The sequence below is a fragment of the Molothrus ater genome, chromosome 3, assembly GCF_012460135.2.
Source record: "Molothrus ater isolate BHLD 08-10-18 breed brown headed cowbird chromosome 3, BPBGC_Mater_1.1, whole genome shotgun sequence".
Taxonomy (NCBI): domain Eukaryota; kingdom Metazoa; phylum Chordata; class Aves; order Passeriformes; family Icteridae; genus Molothrus; species Molothrus ater.
Window position 1 is genome coordinate 44,657,314 of NC_050480.2, and position 16,898 is coordinate 44,674,211.

At 41.1% G+C, this 16,898-nt stretch overlaps 1 protein-coding gene across 2 annotated transcripts in view; it reads left to right on the top strand.

Annotated features, from left to right (window-relative positions):
- The first annotated feature begins 3,963 nt into the window (after positions 1–3,963).
- Positions 3,964–16,898, top strand: part of MTR (5-methyltetrahydrofolate-homocysteine methyltransferase) — a 51,306-nt gene continuing 38,371 nt past the window's right edge. The window contains exons 1-6 of one of the 2 annotated variants that reach the window (XM_036380498.1): positions 3,964–4,030; positions 10,652–10,866; positions 13,329–13,418; positions 14,263–14,332; positions 15,419–15,511; positions 15,601–15,707. In XM_036380498.1, coding sequence (XP_036236391.1) covers positions 4,009–4,030; positions 10,652–10,866; positions 13,329–13,418; positions 14,263–14,332; positions 15,419–15,511; positions 15,601–15,707 — 597 coding nt within the window. In that variant the 5' untranslated portion in view covers positions 3,964–4,008. The remainder of the gene's footprint in view (positions 4,031–10,651; positions 10,867–13,328; positions 13,419–14,262; positions 14,333–15,418; positions 15,512–15,600; positions 15,708–16,898) is intronic. The other variant, XM_036380499.1, reaches the window with a different exon arrangement.

The following is a 16,898-nucleotide window of genomic DNA, read 5'->3' on the forward strand; positions in this document are numbered from 1 at the left end:
TGGGGCTCGTGCTCTGACAGTTCCCTTCAGCTCCTGGAGTCTGTATCTCTGAGCTTGTCTATCGACTGGTATGGCCCAGAGAACACCACCAGCCTCTCTTCTATGATTTTGATGTGTATACCTGAAAGGTGCATACTTAAGAGTTTTAAAAATGCTGCAAAATTTCATAATTAAATAAATACAAAATATTTACAGCCACAAACCTGTAACTAGTTGAAAGCAGTTGACACAATTTGCCAGCAGTATGAATAAGCTCTAAGACTACATCCCCTATTGAATTTCCAGTCCTCTCATGCCTGCATTTTAGTTCTTCCAGGCATTTATACACTCTTTCATCAACAAAGATTCTCTAAAGATGCAAAAGGTTATACTCAGTTCACTCTAAGTGTGTTTGTTTTCACTGTCATGAAGACTTTGGGCTTTTTTTTAAGTAGTGAAGTCCAAAATCTTTGGTAAATATGTAGAACAAAGTTGTTGGTTTAATATCTTTAATAGGCTATTCTGACATTTGGAGTGTGCTTAGAACTGATCTCAAAGCACTCAGCTTTCTTTTACCTTCACGTAAGATTTCGATCCTGGAAGAAAAATGTTAAGATCATAATTTAACTTATACAGAACAGATAATTTGTATTTGGATCACAGAAAAATCACCCTCTAAGTTGTGGGTCTACAAAATTATTAAAAATAAATAGTAATTCTTAAGCTCAGAGGAAATTCTGAAAATATGAAATAAGTCGTGCAAGTGAGTAATCAAAATTGGGCAAGAATCCAGCTGCAGCAAAACAGCACAAGTGGTAACTTCACAGAAGAGAGTGCCAAGACCTGTACTCTGAAATCAGATTAATCTGCTTTCCCCTTCAGTCTTCTGCATGGAGTTGTAAATGCTTTGCTTGGATATATTTCTCTAAAATGCAACTCTTCTATAGTAACACGACTAATTCTACTTTCTTGTTTAAATAAGGAGTACTTATGTGAAAAACCCATTAGGAACTGCATCCTCAGAAATAAAGGCAAATAATATGGGAGATGTGTATTTTTGTAATTAATATTGTGGAGATATTTAAAACAACTCCAAAAGCTAAGAGTGGGCTAAAGACTTGTGTTTGACCTTACACACATGTAAGGTGAGTGTGTTGTTTGAATGCATGGGTGTGCAAGTAGAGTAACAAGCTGGTGAACAGATCCTCAGCACTGAAAAAATAATCAAAATATGAGGATGGCTTTGTTTGCTTCAAACACTGCCTGGTTTAAAAGATCTTTTTGTGAGAGTTTATCTCTGTGTGCGGGAGGAGCTGGGGAAACAGTGGTTTGAAAACACATTCAAATATACTTGGAATAAACACCAGAACTCGATCTTAGAGTTTTTTTATTTCTTTTGCTAAGGATATTAATTTAGATTTAGTCTTGCTGCAATTAGGAAGACACTAGCTTCACTAAACCACCACATATAACCCCCTTCAGAAACCAGGATTCTCACCATGATGTGTGAGTGACTCCATGTCTGCACCTGATGTTTAAATAGGGCTAATTCCCCACAGTGCTAAGGTCAGGTTTCTCACACACAGGAATGATGCCAACTTTGTGTTCTGCTCTGCTTTACTCACTGCTCTGCAACTCTAAGCTGCTCCTGGTATTAAAGGGAATGTATTAAATGGAACAGTATTTTGACAGGCTAATTTAGCAAAATAAGAACAATGCTCCATAACAGAAAACAAACCAAACCAAAAAAACCAAAAAACACCACATTTCAAGCTTAAGGACATGTTCACTGCAAATGCTTGAATGCTCCCTCCAAACACACCATGTGTTAGAGCATCTCAAAAAACAGCTCAAAAATCTTGGTAATTGCAGGTGTGTGTCAGCCTTGGGATAGGGACACACATATCGGACTCCCAGCACTGCGCAATACTGTCAGCATTGAAACTAAAGCAGGGAATCCCAGGAAAAGGGACCTGGGATTCTCTAACACTGCAAAACACATTAAGGCTGAAGTTTTGTGTTGTTACTTCTTTGTTGGATGAATGATACCTTTACCACTTATCCACTCATTCCTCTTCAGTGTATCCTGCTTCAGTTGTGCTCCTTCGGTTGTTTGTACAACTGTAGTTTCTCAAGCAGACTGAACACGGTCTGAGGCTGGAAGGTTGTTGCCCTCTCTTCCTGCTGCTGTTCCTACATCACCCCTAGAGATCATTCTGCTGCAGATGAACTGGATCAAAGATCTGTTACCACTGATAACTGACTTTTACAGAAGAACTGTGTTCAAGGGCTAGCACCCACACAAGGATAAGGATGGAAACAGAAGGACAGCACAGGGTGGCATTTGGGACTAACCTTTCACAGCATCACACAGTCAAACTGGCTTAATTTGATTGTGAAACTGCAAAGGATCTGGATATGTGAAATGATCCTTTTCAAATGCACCCTCAAATCTGCAGCTTTTTTTTTTTCCCCACTGACCTACTTTGCAGCAGTTACACAAACAACTGCATCAGCACAAGGACGTGCTGAACTGTGGTACAAAGATCTGTCACCACAAAGCAACTGTGTAGACAGTGAGCTTTGTAACCTGCATTGCTGCCAGAGGAAATTTTCACTGTGTTATGTCACATGACAAAAAGGGTGGAAGCTGTCAAAAAGTCAAGCAAGGAAATGCACCCCCTAAAATCTCAAAACATCTCATAATGTTTTCAAAGCATTGCCTACCTCTGTAAAATATGCAAATTGTGTGTATTAGGGATCAAACTAGGCACTCATTAGGAATACCTAATTTCTGCTTCTGTTTAGTGTATTCCACTTCTGTTGTTAGGTTTTTAAAGAGTATGGGTTTCCCAACAACCACATCTTACACTGGAATGTTGGGACACATTTTTGCTCTAGGAGCTCAGGCTGACCACTGCAGTGGTTTGCTGACAGGTAAGGTCTGCTCTCCAACGTCTCCCGTCATTCAAAACTGGATCATGGCCTCCTACAACTGAAGTTGACTATTACAAATTGATCTGTGGGCTGCCAGCATTTATTCTGAAAATGAACGAGATATATATGTTACTTAAACATGACTAATTACAAATAAATAAACAAACAAATAAATAAATAAATAAACTTGATTTACTATTGACCAAAGGGACAGTTGATTATGAAAGTTCTTACATCACACTGGACCCAAAGGAGTTTGTAATCACTGTTTCTGTGTCTCAAAAGAAAATTCAAGAGTAAATGTTTAGCTTCCATTTTACAGGCTTCCTTCTTTTCATATTTTCACCATTGAACCTGTTTAGATGACAATGCTCCCCAGGCTTGTTATTGGCACTTGAATTACTAACATGAAATGAGAGGATCAGTTATTCCTTTGAGCTACTCCAACTCTTGGCAGTACATTCTGTACACAGTGTGGTGATTGCAGTGTTGTTCTGTGAATATTTGTTTCTTTTAGAAGGTGAGTCCTCACATAGCAGTTGAAAGGATATACCACCAAAAGTCAAACTCTTGTGTAAAAATATGTCACATTTGGTTTTTTTCATCTGTCAAGAAAACTGTGACTTAAATTTGATTTCTTTAGTATAATTTTGCTTCCAGGTTTACGTGACAGTAACGTGCATCCATCCATCACTGGCACGTCTGGCTTCCAGCTTCCCTAAGGCTTATTTACAAGCCTCCTCCCAACGCTACATTCGTCTCTAGTGGCAGCACACTTGCTTGAGTTTGAAAGAATCATCCCCCTACACCACATCCCCGCCCCACTTCTCCTCGCCATGAGAGACAACTCAATTTTACTGAACTCGGCCTGGCTCCAAAATCATCCCTCCCCCCGGGGCATTTAACGCGTCGCCTGGGTTTGTTTGTGCGTCTGTCTCTCTGTCTGTCTATCGGCCACGAACGACAGACGCCCGCCGCTGCCCTCACGCCAGGGGCAGCGCGCGCTGCCTGCCCCGCGCTCGGGGCGGAGCTCGTGCGTCACGGGCGGCGCGCGGGCCCCCGGCCGCGGGCGGTGACGTCTCGGCAGCAGCGATGGCTCCCACGGGGCCGACGGGTAACGGCCGCGAGCGCCGGGGGGCGCGGGGGCACCGCGGCGGGGGCGGCCGGGCGGGCTGTGAGGGGGCGGCGGCCGCGCCCGCCCTTCACATTCCCTGGTGCTGCCCGCGGCTGGGTGCAGGCAGGGGCGGCACTTACGCACCGCGTGTAACTTTTCTGCAGAAGCTGCGTGTGGCGTGTCGGGAGTGAGTGAGTGAGTGAGACAAAGAATGAGTGAGGGCGCTTTTTGGTGCCGGCCCCTTGGAGCAACTGCATCCTGCCAGGGAGGGGCTGGGAGGGACCTCCAGGGTACCCGCACCGACCCGTCCAGCGGCGTAGCTATGCCGGGAGAGTAGCTGGGTGGGAGGGGCTGGGTGTGCTCCAGATGCTCGGGACTCTTGAGTCAAAAGTGTCATTTCACGGGTTAAACAGAAGTCGTTGGATGGGGAGGATAAGTAAAATTACAGCTCCTAATTGGCGTTGGTGTTTTAAAATGGACTGGTCTGTCAGTGGCTGCTTTCACTGGTGCTGCGGCCAGCAGAGATCCCAAGAACTTCCCCTTTTAATACTTGTGAGAAGCAACTGCTCACTTTGAAAATTTAAATAGGTTTATTAAACCTTGACAAAAATACAACAAAAGGACTATATAAGGAAAAATTCGTAGCGCTGGAAACTCTCGTGGGTACCACGTGGCCCGTTTTCTTCAAGATGGATGCTGAGTCTTTTATACCCCTGGGCGGTGCATCAGCCAGCCCTGGCCCCTCCCAAAGTCTGTCAGTCAGCTCTTCCTTGCAATTTATCGGTGGAGACTGCGTTCCTGTAACTTGATTGGAGATGAGGTGTTGCCACCCCTTAAGCAACAAGCTTTTCCATTCCCAACTGTCCCGTGTGTCCCTCCCTTCTTTTTACCTGACCTAGACAACCCCGGCTGTCTGATGGTCACAATACAGGGGGAAAAGGGCACTATGGGGAAAACAGAGGACATCTAAACTACAGTAACATAACTATACATCACTAAAGCTTTTCTTAATATTCACACAGTAGTTATCCCTTAATTGTGAGAGCCAATATTGTCATTATCCATCTATAACAATACTCGTGAGGGAGTGCCTGGTGCTGAGCTTGTGCTTCAGCTCGGGCTGCATCCCTTGGCATGTGAAAACAGGCCTGCAGTCCTGCTCGGCCCCAATTCCACAGCCAGCTTCTATGGCCTGAGGTTTCTCCAGGTTCCTCTGGCAAAGAGGATGTTGACATGACCTGCCCTGCCCTGCCCTTTCTCTCGTGCCACTTGGGGTCCAGCTGTGGGCTAGTGACTGCCCTGCTGCAGATCCAAATGGGTTTGGCTGAAATGGAAAGTGTGAAGGTGTTGTGGCAGCAGCTTGAGAAGCGGTGGCAGTGGGAGAGAAGTTCTGCATAGAAGCACAGATTGCGTGACGGGGGTATTTGTGGAGCCCCAGTGAGCAGGCATGAGGCAGTAGGTGGTGGTGTGTCCCTCTGGCAGCGAGGCAAAGGACCTGGGTTCAGGAGTGTGTTATGGAGAAGCTGAGCACAGTGTTCCTCAGGAGACTTTGAGGGGCAGGGCGTCCCCCAAAGTGAGGCCATGCAGGTCTGTTTCCCTGTGAGTCCTGCCTATAATGAATATCTGTTGTGGACAGTTTAATGTCAGAAGATGAACAATCGTGGTTCTAACACAGGGAGCTTTCTAAACCTAGGATTTGCATGTTTAGCTAGAGACAGTGGGCACAGCTAACAGGGCACTGCTATTTTGAAAATTAGGTGACTTTTGTAGTGGTTGTTTGCCTCTCAAGCTGACTTTGTAAATGCATTGGGTACGTAAGTATCTTGTCTGTCTGTTCTGTAAGAACTGAATGGTTCATAAGACAGCTGCCAACATGGAAGTATTAGCAAGGTGCACATAAGTGCCCAAGGTGAAGTGGTAAGATCCAATATTTCTCTCCTTGGATAGGCTGGGTAACAAACATAGCAACAGGGCACTGCTGCCCACTGTTGCAGAGGACCTGTCTAACATCTGTTGCTACAGTTCATGAAGCTCTTATTGTTGCCAGAGGGCATCCAGTTGAAGACAATTAAATTAATTGAGTAGCAAATAATGCTGAAGTTCTCATGAGCTGTCTGTGGCAGGCTGATAGCAAGAGCATTCTTTCTAGGTACTAATACTGTAAATTCTGCATGCTGCACAGTAATTTTTTGAATGATGGGCAGACTTGTGCTTGGAGCTGTTGGGGGGAATACTGATTTGTTGAATTTGGATGTGCAAATATAGAGAGGCCCTGTTTCCAGTGAAGAGAGGAGCTGGTCAGCCTAGGAAACAGCGGGTCCTGTAGGTGCCTCTCTCTCTGCATAGTTCCTCAGCTTGTGTTCTGGCACATTAATGTGATGAAAACACTTTAATACTGTCACAGTTGGCTTGCTCCTTTAGAAGAGCTTTGGAAACAACTTGTAATCCTTTATTCTCTTCAAAGTACTTCTATACCAGACTATTTTATAATAAAAATAAATTTGTAATGGAAGCGCATCAATAATAAAAAGCAGTACCTTTTGAGAATCATTGCAAGCATCACAAAAGTTTGGTTTAGAGTAAATTGCAATCTTTGAAGTCCTGTTTTTTGTGGAAAACACACATCCCTTCGGTTCTGCACATGTGGTCTGTATGTGATTGAATTGGGATAAGGACATGAAGGAACATTGTCTTGCCTTATTCCCTGACTGTTTAGTTGCTTACTATGTGAAAAATGAAAGGTTACAGTTGGGAGAAGTTTATAATTGTTGGTGAATGACTGTAGGGGTGAACAGCTACTCTACAAGGAGTAGAAGTTCTTGTAACTCAGATAATTTCTCTGTTGTAGACAAGTCATTCCCTTGTTCATATGATTTCAAGACAGAGTGTTTACCTTGGGGAAGTGAAGCTGGGAATTAGGATTTTTTATTTTGCATTCTGTATCCCATTGACTTTTAGGCCAGTGCTGTTATTTTTGTTCATTTGGTTTGGTCCTCTAAACTGGTTCCAGCCCTACAGCACTCTGTGGTAATGGGCTCTATGTTTTAAGTTTCAGTAGAGTGTAAAATCAAGGTAATTGGTCCTGGGTCCTGTTACCGCTGCTGGTTTCCTTCTGTTTTCTTTTATGGCAAGAGAAGCAGCTTATTTTCCTGGACACTTCTGAATGGAAAAGGATATCCATTTCCCAAAGCTCACCAGTAACCTTCATTAAACAAAATTTTCATCAGCTCCTGGCTGAGCAGCAGTAAGAGCAGGGTATGTAAGCAAAATCAGCAAAAAAGAAAAGGCTGACCTGATTTTTCCCTGCTTAGGAATTTGTCCAAACATTTTTTTTCTTTCATTTTGTAATATTCTGTCATACCCTCTTTGTGCTGGAGAGGGGAATTGCTTGAGCTGAATGCTGAATTAAGGTTATGGTACTTGTTGGTAGAACTGACTCCCAGCTTCCTCCCTACTTTTGTTCCAAGGATGGAGTTCAGCACTTCCTAGCATGGCTTTTTGAATCCATCTTCTTTGATTTCTGGAGTGTTTTTGGACCTGTCTGCAAACTTTGTTTTCAGCTTGAAGTTGCACCATCAATATTCCAGGGCATGACAAGTAGTGCATGCTCCTGTTGGAAGAAGAGTCTGTTGTTATCCGTAGCCAGGACAGGTAAATTGGGTTTTGGTGGACTTGGAGCTGTTGCATCCCTCTGTAAAGCACTGATGGCCACCCTCATGATTCCCACCCTGTTTCCTTGTAGAGAGCTTTTTGGATAATTGGTTAGCTGAGAAAGGACATTTCGATGTGATACCGATGGATAAGGATAGGGGAAACAAGCTGGGGATTATGTAACCGGTGTCCAATCACTGGCAAAGGTCACAGTGACCTTCGCTGAAACGGGAAGATGGGGGAGAAAATCGCTTGCCAGAAAATGTAGATATCCTAGGTAGAGAAGCTAGAAGAATGCAAACATAGAAACAAAATAATCATTAGAGCATAGAAGTAGGTGTGGTTGATCTAAGTGTGCTTTAACCAATAATGAGCTCAGCTTTTGCAATATGTATGGCTTCATTAACACCAATATAAATATGTGTGAGCTTTCAATAAACTTTGGGATTTGTCATCCACGCATATTGTGTGCTACAATTCCTCCGCCGTTCACGACATTTCCTGCAACTTTCTGAGATGCTGCTGAAGAAGCGCAGATCTGAAACTTCAGAGTAAGGCTCTTGCAGCAATGAGGCAGGATCTGTGCTCCTATGAGCAGAAAACCATAGGCTGCTCATTGCTTCTGTTCCATGAGGCAAGCAGTAGAGAAAACAAGATGGACCAGGTGAGGTTCAGGATTTCAGCCAAAGGGTAAATCTTTGCTTCTCAGTGTGGGTGAGATAGTTGGGATGCACATAAGTTAAAGCCTATGGAAAACAGGACTGGTTCTGGGAGGACTCCAATAGCCTGTCTCAGATGCCTGGGATGCAGCTCTCAGGGCCAAGGATTTCGCTCAGGAGGCTTGTTAAAGCACCAGTGAGCTTCAGTGCCTGTGTGTCTCACTGGGCTGTGGCTCTTGGAAGCACATGAGTTACACTCCATTAGGACTCTGCACTGCTTTCAGATACAGTTTTTCGTGTCTTGCTTCTAAAAGCCTTTAGCTCAAGGATTAATTTTATTTTCATGAATAATTTGATGGTTTAATGTGAGTAGATTTAAGCTCTTATGTAAGAACCTGCTGAGCCTGTCTGTGTGGTGTTAAAACTTTCAACTTGAAGCAAGGGTGGCTTACTTTTTGGTGTTTTAATCTGCCTTCAAATGCTTCATACTTGTTAGAGAGCACATTTTCTTTGGCTTCTCTTCATGCTGAGCCTACTTCTGATTTCGAGCTGTTTTTCCAGCGTTGGTATAAATGTAACCTTGTAATGCTTTCCTCATGGCCTCAGCTTCTCTCCAGCACATGGCTTTTTTAACAGTACTGATGTCAAAACATCAGAAGATGCATTGCACAAGTGCAGAAGGAAGAAAAGTCAAATCAGTTAGCAGTTGCCAGTGATTTTTAAGTACCATTGTGTGTAGTAGTAAGTTATGTTGTAATGAGACGTGTGGATGTTTTTGTGCCTTGGAAATCATTCATTTTTTTACAAGGGCTTTGATGACAGTTCATAACCTAAACGCAAAACAAGTCTTTAAGAGTAAAATGAAGCTGAATGAATGAAACAGATGAGGAATAGCACATCATTCACATGTTTGTGAAACATCTGTGGGGTCCTACTCTTATAGTTTGCATTCTTGGTAAAGAGGTTTTTTGGTTATTTTGCTATATGTACAATCTTATCAATGCCTGTAAGTATCTAAAGGGGGCATACCAGGAGGATGGATCCAAGCAATTCTTGATGGTGCCAGCCAACAGGAGAAGAGACAACAGGCAGAAACTGATGCACAGAAAGTTCCACCTGAATGTGAGGAAGAACTTCTTCACTGTGAGGGTGAACAAGCACTGGAATAGGTTGTCCAGAGAGGTTGTGGAGTCTCCCTGTGGAGATTTTTAAGAACTGCCTGGTCTCAATCCTGTGTCATGCACCGTAGGATGACCCTGCCTGATCAGGGAGGTTGGGATGGATGACCCCCTGTGGTCCCTTCCAACCTGATCCACTCTGTGATTCTGTATGTGTGTTTGCATTCTGAAATGATTCTGTGTGTGTTCTAAAGGGGAGAAGTAGAATTACTTTTGCTGTGGTCTTGGAGGTTTTATTTGGGGTTTTTTTGGTTTGGGTTTTTTGTTTGTTTTCTTAATGCCTCAGATTAAGCTTTTTATTAATGTTTGGGATGGGCTGTGTTTGGGATCTTGAAGCAGTACTGCATATTCATTTCTAATGATAGTGCTGAAATGTCTACAGTGTTTTGTTTCAGTCATGGTTAGATTTACCCTGCTCAATGTCTTAAAATTAACCATGTGATTTGCCTGATCTATTTTCCTCTGGCATTACTTATGAGGAAAAGAGTATCTTGTTACTTTTGTGCAAAAGAAAGTAAAGCCTGTAAAAACAGATACTATCTGTTGGCGTATCTTGATGTTTGTCAAGTTGTCATTTACTACTGTAATCCTGAGGGAATTTACGACTCAGTTGAAAAATTGTTTTTGTTTGCTCAGTTTATTTCTCTTTCTCATTATGACATAGGCAATTAGAGTAGATGTTGGTATTTGTTTGTTTGTTTGTTTTTTAATGAAGTTTACTAATTTCCGCTTTGTGCTTGTGTACCACTTATAGTCTGGTGTCTGGTACCAAGAGGCAGCTCTGTATTGCTGTTCAGACATTGCTGGGGTGGAAATTATCACACTTTTCAGTTTTGGAAACTAGTTTATGTAGAGATTTTCATGTTTGCCCTTGTGAACTTCTGTTAATTTTTTCTGTGGTTGACTGTGTGGGTGACTGTCCTTAGGTAAAGGACCAATTGAGCCTAATTGTATTTAGATAGATGCAGCTGTTACCTCACATCAGGTGATTGGAACTGCAGGTGAAGTAAACCAGTTACTGTCTGATTTCAGTAGAGGATTACTTTATTCTTGAATGGGAAGAACTCAAGTTGTCCATGTGTATAGATAGGGAATTTCAGAATGACTTAAATATTGGGTTTATCTTTTTCCAGCAGATCCCCAGAAAAGAGTGCAAGATGAAATTGAATCTATTCTGCAGGAGCGGATAATGGTTTTGGATGGGGGTATGGGGACCATGATCCAGCAACATGCGCTGACAGAAGAGGATTTCCGAGGGCATGAATTTAAAGATCATTCCAGGCCTTTGAAAGGCAATAATGACCTTCTGAGTATAACTCAGCCTGATATAATCTGTGACATACACAAGGTAGGTGGTTCTGGTTTCTGTCTCTTGACAAGAGAAAGAGGGAGAGCTTGGCCTCTGCATTCCCATTTTCTGTACCACAGGCTCCTGGCTCTCCACTGTCCTTTGGGGATAGGGAAGAGAGAGCTAGATAGCCATGTGAAAAAGAATGAGCAGATTTGACTGTTCTGGTTGCGTGAGCACAGCATTTTTATCTTGCTTTCTGATGTCACCCAAGCAGTGCTATTTTTAAATCCCTTTTTGACTTATGTCCCTGATGTATTTCTATTAATTGCAGATTCTTTTTTATTTCATTTTTATTTTCTCTTTTTGTTCTCAGCTAGCACTTGAGATGCATCTAAGTAGGACATATCTGAATTCTAGATGTGTTTCTATAATTGTGTATTGAAGGGCTGTTAAATGTGGCAGCCTGAAGCAGGCCTGTGTAGTTAATGAGTATATGTGCTTCCACAGTCTTGTTTTTCCCTAGAATATTAATGTGTGGGCCACAGAATAAAACAGTCTAATCTGCTGATGATTAGGAATTTGCAAACAGATTTCGTTGTTTTCCTGTCTTCAATTAGACTTTAAAAAACAACTTCCTAAGTCTATTTATTGAGCTGTAGGTATTCATAGGTCTTACTGTAATAATTGGAATGCTTGAATGGTGTTGCAGCTATTTGTTATTCAGTTGAAGCCTGTATTTCATTGATGAGAATCATATTTGGCTTATGTTGGTTAAACTTGGAAAGTAATCTATAGTTTTTAATTAAGTTTTAACTGCCATTCTTTGGATTTTAAGAGTGATGAGCTGGAAGGAATCAGTCTTCGACCTATAAAAATTTCAGAAGGAGGTATTTGTAGATTGAATTCAACTGAGCAGTAGTGCTCATGAATCTTGGAATTTATAATAGTTTGTGGTTTTAATAATGTAAGCTGCTTTAACAGTTGAATTTAGCAGGTTTAGCAGAGCAATATTGATGTGACTTGAGAATATATGTATTGATTCAAACCAAATAACCTGTTGGTATCTCTGTAATGGCCAGTTATAGGTGCTTTAGGAGGAGTGTTGAAAAACCTGTCTTTTGTGGTCCCCATCCCTGCAGCAACTATTGGGTCAGAGGCCTTCTGGGCAGTGGGTAGTGACTTCATATTTTAGAGCTACCAGGGGTTATTTCTTCTGAGAACTGGACAGAAGGAACTTGCAATAATAGATGAAAATATTTCTACAAAGAAATATTTTGTTTAGGTTTTTTGTTTTGGTTTTTTTGTTTTGTTTGTTTGTTTGGGTGAGTTTTTATATTTTTTTATTTTTTGTAAATGACCTAGTGAGTTAGATCTCACAGATATGAGTAGCTTAAAAAGTAAATGTTAGCTGTGCCTCGGCTGGCAAAGTCAGATTCAAAGGTTAGAGATGTGATGTATTTTCAAAGGCAAAAATTACCTTCCTGCTTTGAGTATGTTATTTCCTTCTGTATTTGTAGACAGGAAAGTTGGAGAGCTTTTATAATTTAACATGTTTAGATAATTTTCAGAAAATTAATATATTGTTGATTGACATTTAAGAGCTTGTATATTTTCATACCTCTATTTGTAGGTATTTTTATGTCTTTTCAAGAGGAGTTCAGAGAAAGCATATTTGTTTGCAGCAAAACATGTTTTAAAACAAATTTATTTTCAGCTGTCATTTGGATCAAGACTTTTTTTGCACTGTTGAACTCAATGAGTTCATCTGCTTCTTGCAGGAAAATCTGAGAGGTTTATGTTTAATGATGGCATCAGTATTTTTGATTAAATAGCAGTTCAAGTGTTTTAATTTCCTTGAATATGATCATGCCAGGGTTTAAAGGGATCAAAAAGATGAGTTAGGGAAAAGGGCAACTGATAAAGGTTATACAAATGCAGGCTAGAATCTGAAAAATCGTTTAAGTTTGCATTGATTTCAGTTTACTCAGTGGGAATTAGACAACGAAAATGGAGTAGAAGTCTTAAATGCTTTGTGAATCTCTGTCATTAGTTAAACTTTTAATGAGATCTGCATAAAACATAATTCTCCTAAGCTTCTATTTGGTCCCAGTTTGCTCTTGTCCTGTACAAATCTCTTCAGAACATTTACATTTTCTAATCTTTTCTGTTGTTTAATTTGGGCATTTTCTGAGACTGCCCACAGCAGCCCTTGCTTGCTGAAGGTGATTGGACTGTGTCTGACCATATCCCTGTGCAGAAATCTAGAATGTGCTCCAGTGGCAGAGGTGACTCTATAAATGTTACTTGTTAATAGAAAGTGTGACTGGCACTGAAATTCTGAAAATTGTTTACATGGAACACTTCTACTGCTTTGGCCCTCTGCTTTTGAATAAAGCCTTTAAAGTGTGATCAGATTTGAATTGGGAAATTATTTGTGACCTTTTGTCAGCTGGATGAGACAAAGTAGTTGGGTTACTTGCATTCCATAGCTCAGGCTTTGTTTCTTTCGTGTCTTGCAGGAATACTTGCTGTCAGGCGCTGACATCATTGAAACCAACACTTTCAGCAGCACCCGAGTTGCACAGGCTGACTACGGCCTTGAGCATTTGGTAAGAATGCTTAACTATTTACACATTAAATATTAATTATGTGCTTGCAGCCAAGATTAGCTTAGTCCCAGGACTCATTGGTTTTGTGCCTCTTGGCTGCATGCTGCCTCTTGAGCCATGTGATGGGATTGTAGCTCCTTTCTGCTGCTGTGGACATTGCACTTGCTGTGTCACAGACATAGTGTGCTTCTTGTTGGCAGAGGTACAGGCAATAATAATCAGTCCTAGATTTTTTTTGAGCATTCGTAGAATCTCTCAGTTCTGTGAACAGGGATGTTTTGCTTCAGTCATTCTAACTTACCAATGCCACAATGGAACTGCTTTTTTCCTGGATATTTCTTATGTGTTGTTTGTGCTGATGTATGTAGAAGTCCTTTCTAGTTTGCATTTATTGTGCCTATTCTTTGTTATGTATTGTTTTGAGAATTCCATGTGAAATATGGAAAGTAAATATTATATGGGAAATATGTGAAAGTAAATACTTGGAAATACACTACTTGAATAAAAAGTGGACTTAAGAGTAGGCTAATTTTGTCATCAAAGTCCTGTCTTTCAGCTTCTGTTGATCTCAGCAGGATTTATTTACTACCTTAAAGAATGAAATTTTATGATTAGCAGCTGTAGGCCGGGGCATGTGCAGGATGAGCCTGCCATGTAACTTTGTTGCTGAGATGTATTGAGCTGTTCCTTTTGAAGCCTCTTGATAGTGCTGATACGTACTTGTGTGGCTTGGCACCTTTGGAGTGTACTTCAAGCTGCTGGATGCAAGTGTCGTGTTTCTTTGAGGATGAGTTACCCTGGACTGAACTAAAGGTTGCTCAGTAATTTTCTGTAATTGTTCCAGGCATATCGATTAAACAGAGTCTCTGCACAGGTGGCCAGAAAAGCAGCAGACACTGTAACTGCTCAGACAGGTTAGTATTATTTTAACTTTTTACTTGTTTGTAGTTTTGACAATGCTGCTGTCTTTGAAATGTCACTAACTAGAGGATAACTTGATGGTTTACATTATGGGGACATAAAATGACACTGTGCATGTTTGCAAGTTACGCACAATAACAACAATTTCATATCTCTGTTTATATCACACTAATTTCATTATGTTTGAAGGATCTGGTCCTTAAGGTGTTCAGCACAGCTGTTCTGTGCCTGCCTGGTGTAGACTGCAGGTGATATAGATCTTCAGATGTGTTTTAGAGAAAGTAAATTCAGCAGGGACTGTTAGAAGTTCCTTAGATTTGTACAGCAGAAGTCTTTGTACTCCAGAACTAGAATAGCTGATTGTAGGTAAATGTGAATTACCAGTTAATCCTAGTGTTTGTCTAGTAGTTTAACTTTATTTGGCAACTAATAATCTTAGTATTTTCATTTCATTTCTACAGATGCCTTCCAGGCATTATGTGAGAAGGGTTAGAGCTCCTTTACACTGCTGTAGATGATGCTGTCTTTCTAGACTCATTTCTGCTTGTATTCTACAATCAAACTGTATTTCAGGCTAACAATGCTGCTGCTGTTTAGATAGCACCTTGCTGATGTGATTTCATAGTATGCAATAAAAAAGTAAGATTTGGAACATGCTTTTAAAGAGTGGGGCTTTTATGACACATGCCAGAATATTCAAATAAGGTTATGTAGTGAAAAATGCCAGAACAGTACTATGCTGTGCATTTAGAGTAATTAAATGAAGTTTCTTGTGTTAGAGACAAATAATTCTTAGAAGAAAAATTAATTGAGATAGCTGACCTTTTCAGAAATGTTCTTCTGTCCTGTGAGTATATATTGGACATCCTGTTGGATTGAAACAAAAAAAGTCAGCTGTGCTGGATGATCCTGTGCTGACTAAATTCTAGATTTGAGACAAGAGTTTCCTGTTTTATAGTTCTTCATCCTTGAATGATATGTGTGCCTTAGTGTCCTCTGAGGTATTTTACATTGACTGTCACTGTAAAGCCAGAGGTAAATAATTTAGGGTTTTTTTCCCCTCCTGTGTCTTGGTCTAGGAATTAGGAGATATATTGCTGGAGCCATGGGTCCAACAAACAGGACACTCTCTGTGTCACCATCTGTGGAGAGACCAGATTACAGGAACATAAGTAAGTATTTATAGCCATCAAGCTATTTGACTTAGGCAGTAGTCTTGAAAGGTTTTTCTCCAGATGAAGTTATCATTCCTGTTTTACAGCTTTTGATGAACTAGTTGAAGCCTATACAGAGCAAGCCAAAGGACTTTTGGATGGAGGAGTTGACATCTTACTGGTGGAAACCATATTTGACACCGCCAATGCTAAGGTGAGACTTCTGGGGAAAAAACCCTACCACACTAATGTAAGTATTTGGTCTACTACCTAAGGAAATTCAGGATAATATTCTTTGAGCTATCAGCTACTGTTTCCTACATATATGAAAAGACTCTTCAGTTGATAGCAAGTGGGTAGAATGTGAGAAATGGTTTTTAATCAGCCTTTCCCAGAAGGTTTCTCTTAATATGTGCCATTTGTATCTTTCTGGCTGTCTGTGCCAGCTGTCCTGTTATTCCCAGAAGCTCTACTGTATTGCTCATCATCTCCAAATAGTTCTGATTGTATTTTTCACTGTAAGCATGTCTGTCCAAGGGATGCTTGTGATGCCCACTGGAGAGGGAATGTCCAGTGAATCTGGTTTCAGGTGTGGGAAGGCTTGTAAGGCAGTTCTATTAAAAGGTGTCTTTTGGGGGAGAACTCTGCCATCAGTTTTAAGAAAGAACAATTTCGAATAGAAGATTAGAAGGGTAAAATAGAAGGAATAAAATGTTGAAATATGCCACAATTCATGGGATTTAAACACCTCTTTCTTTATCTAATAACTGCTCAGCACAGGGGGTGAAGTTGTTAGGGTACTTAAAACTGTCTTACGATTTTATGGGGAAAAGTGGCTGGATGTGTTACACAGTGTTTCTTTAGATTTTTGCCACAGGCTGAATAACATGTGCAGTGACATCACTTGCCATTTGCAGATCTGACCAGTCATTGTGGAGGTTTGCCTAGGAGCCTGTAGGCTTCACATAATGCTAAGGGCATGTTCAGGGGTGACTTTCTTACCCTGAGGAGGGAGGACATTTTCAGGACCTTCAGAGGAGACATTTGCAGCTCTTACTGTAAAATTTGTGGTGGTTGGAACCCTTTGGAAACTACGTGTCTAACCATACTCAAGGGCAGTGAATGTGTACTGGGAAGAGTACATACAACCATATTTGGGGTGGGGATTGTGCTGCAGATGAGAGAGGGAACCACGTGCTGATGTGATTTGGGTTTCAGGGTAGTCTTGGTCTTACTTGGTTTCCCTGTGATGCTTCCTTTCTACTCGTTACCAAAAGAGTATGTGTTGTGGAACATCTGGAAGATGCTGGGGGTAAGGGTAAAACTTACTGAGTGTAGTAACTTCTGGCAGGCAGTATGATCTAGCAAGTTGCACAAACAGCCATAGAATAAATAAATAAATAAA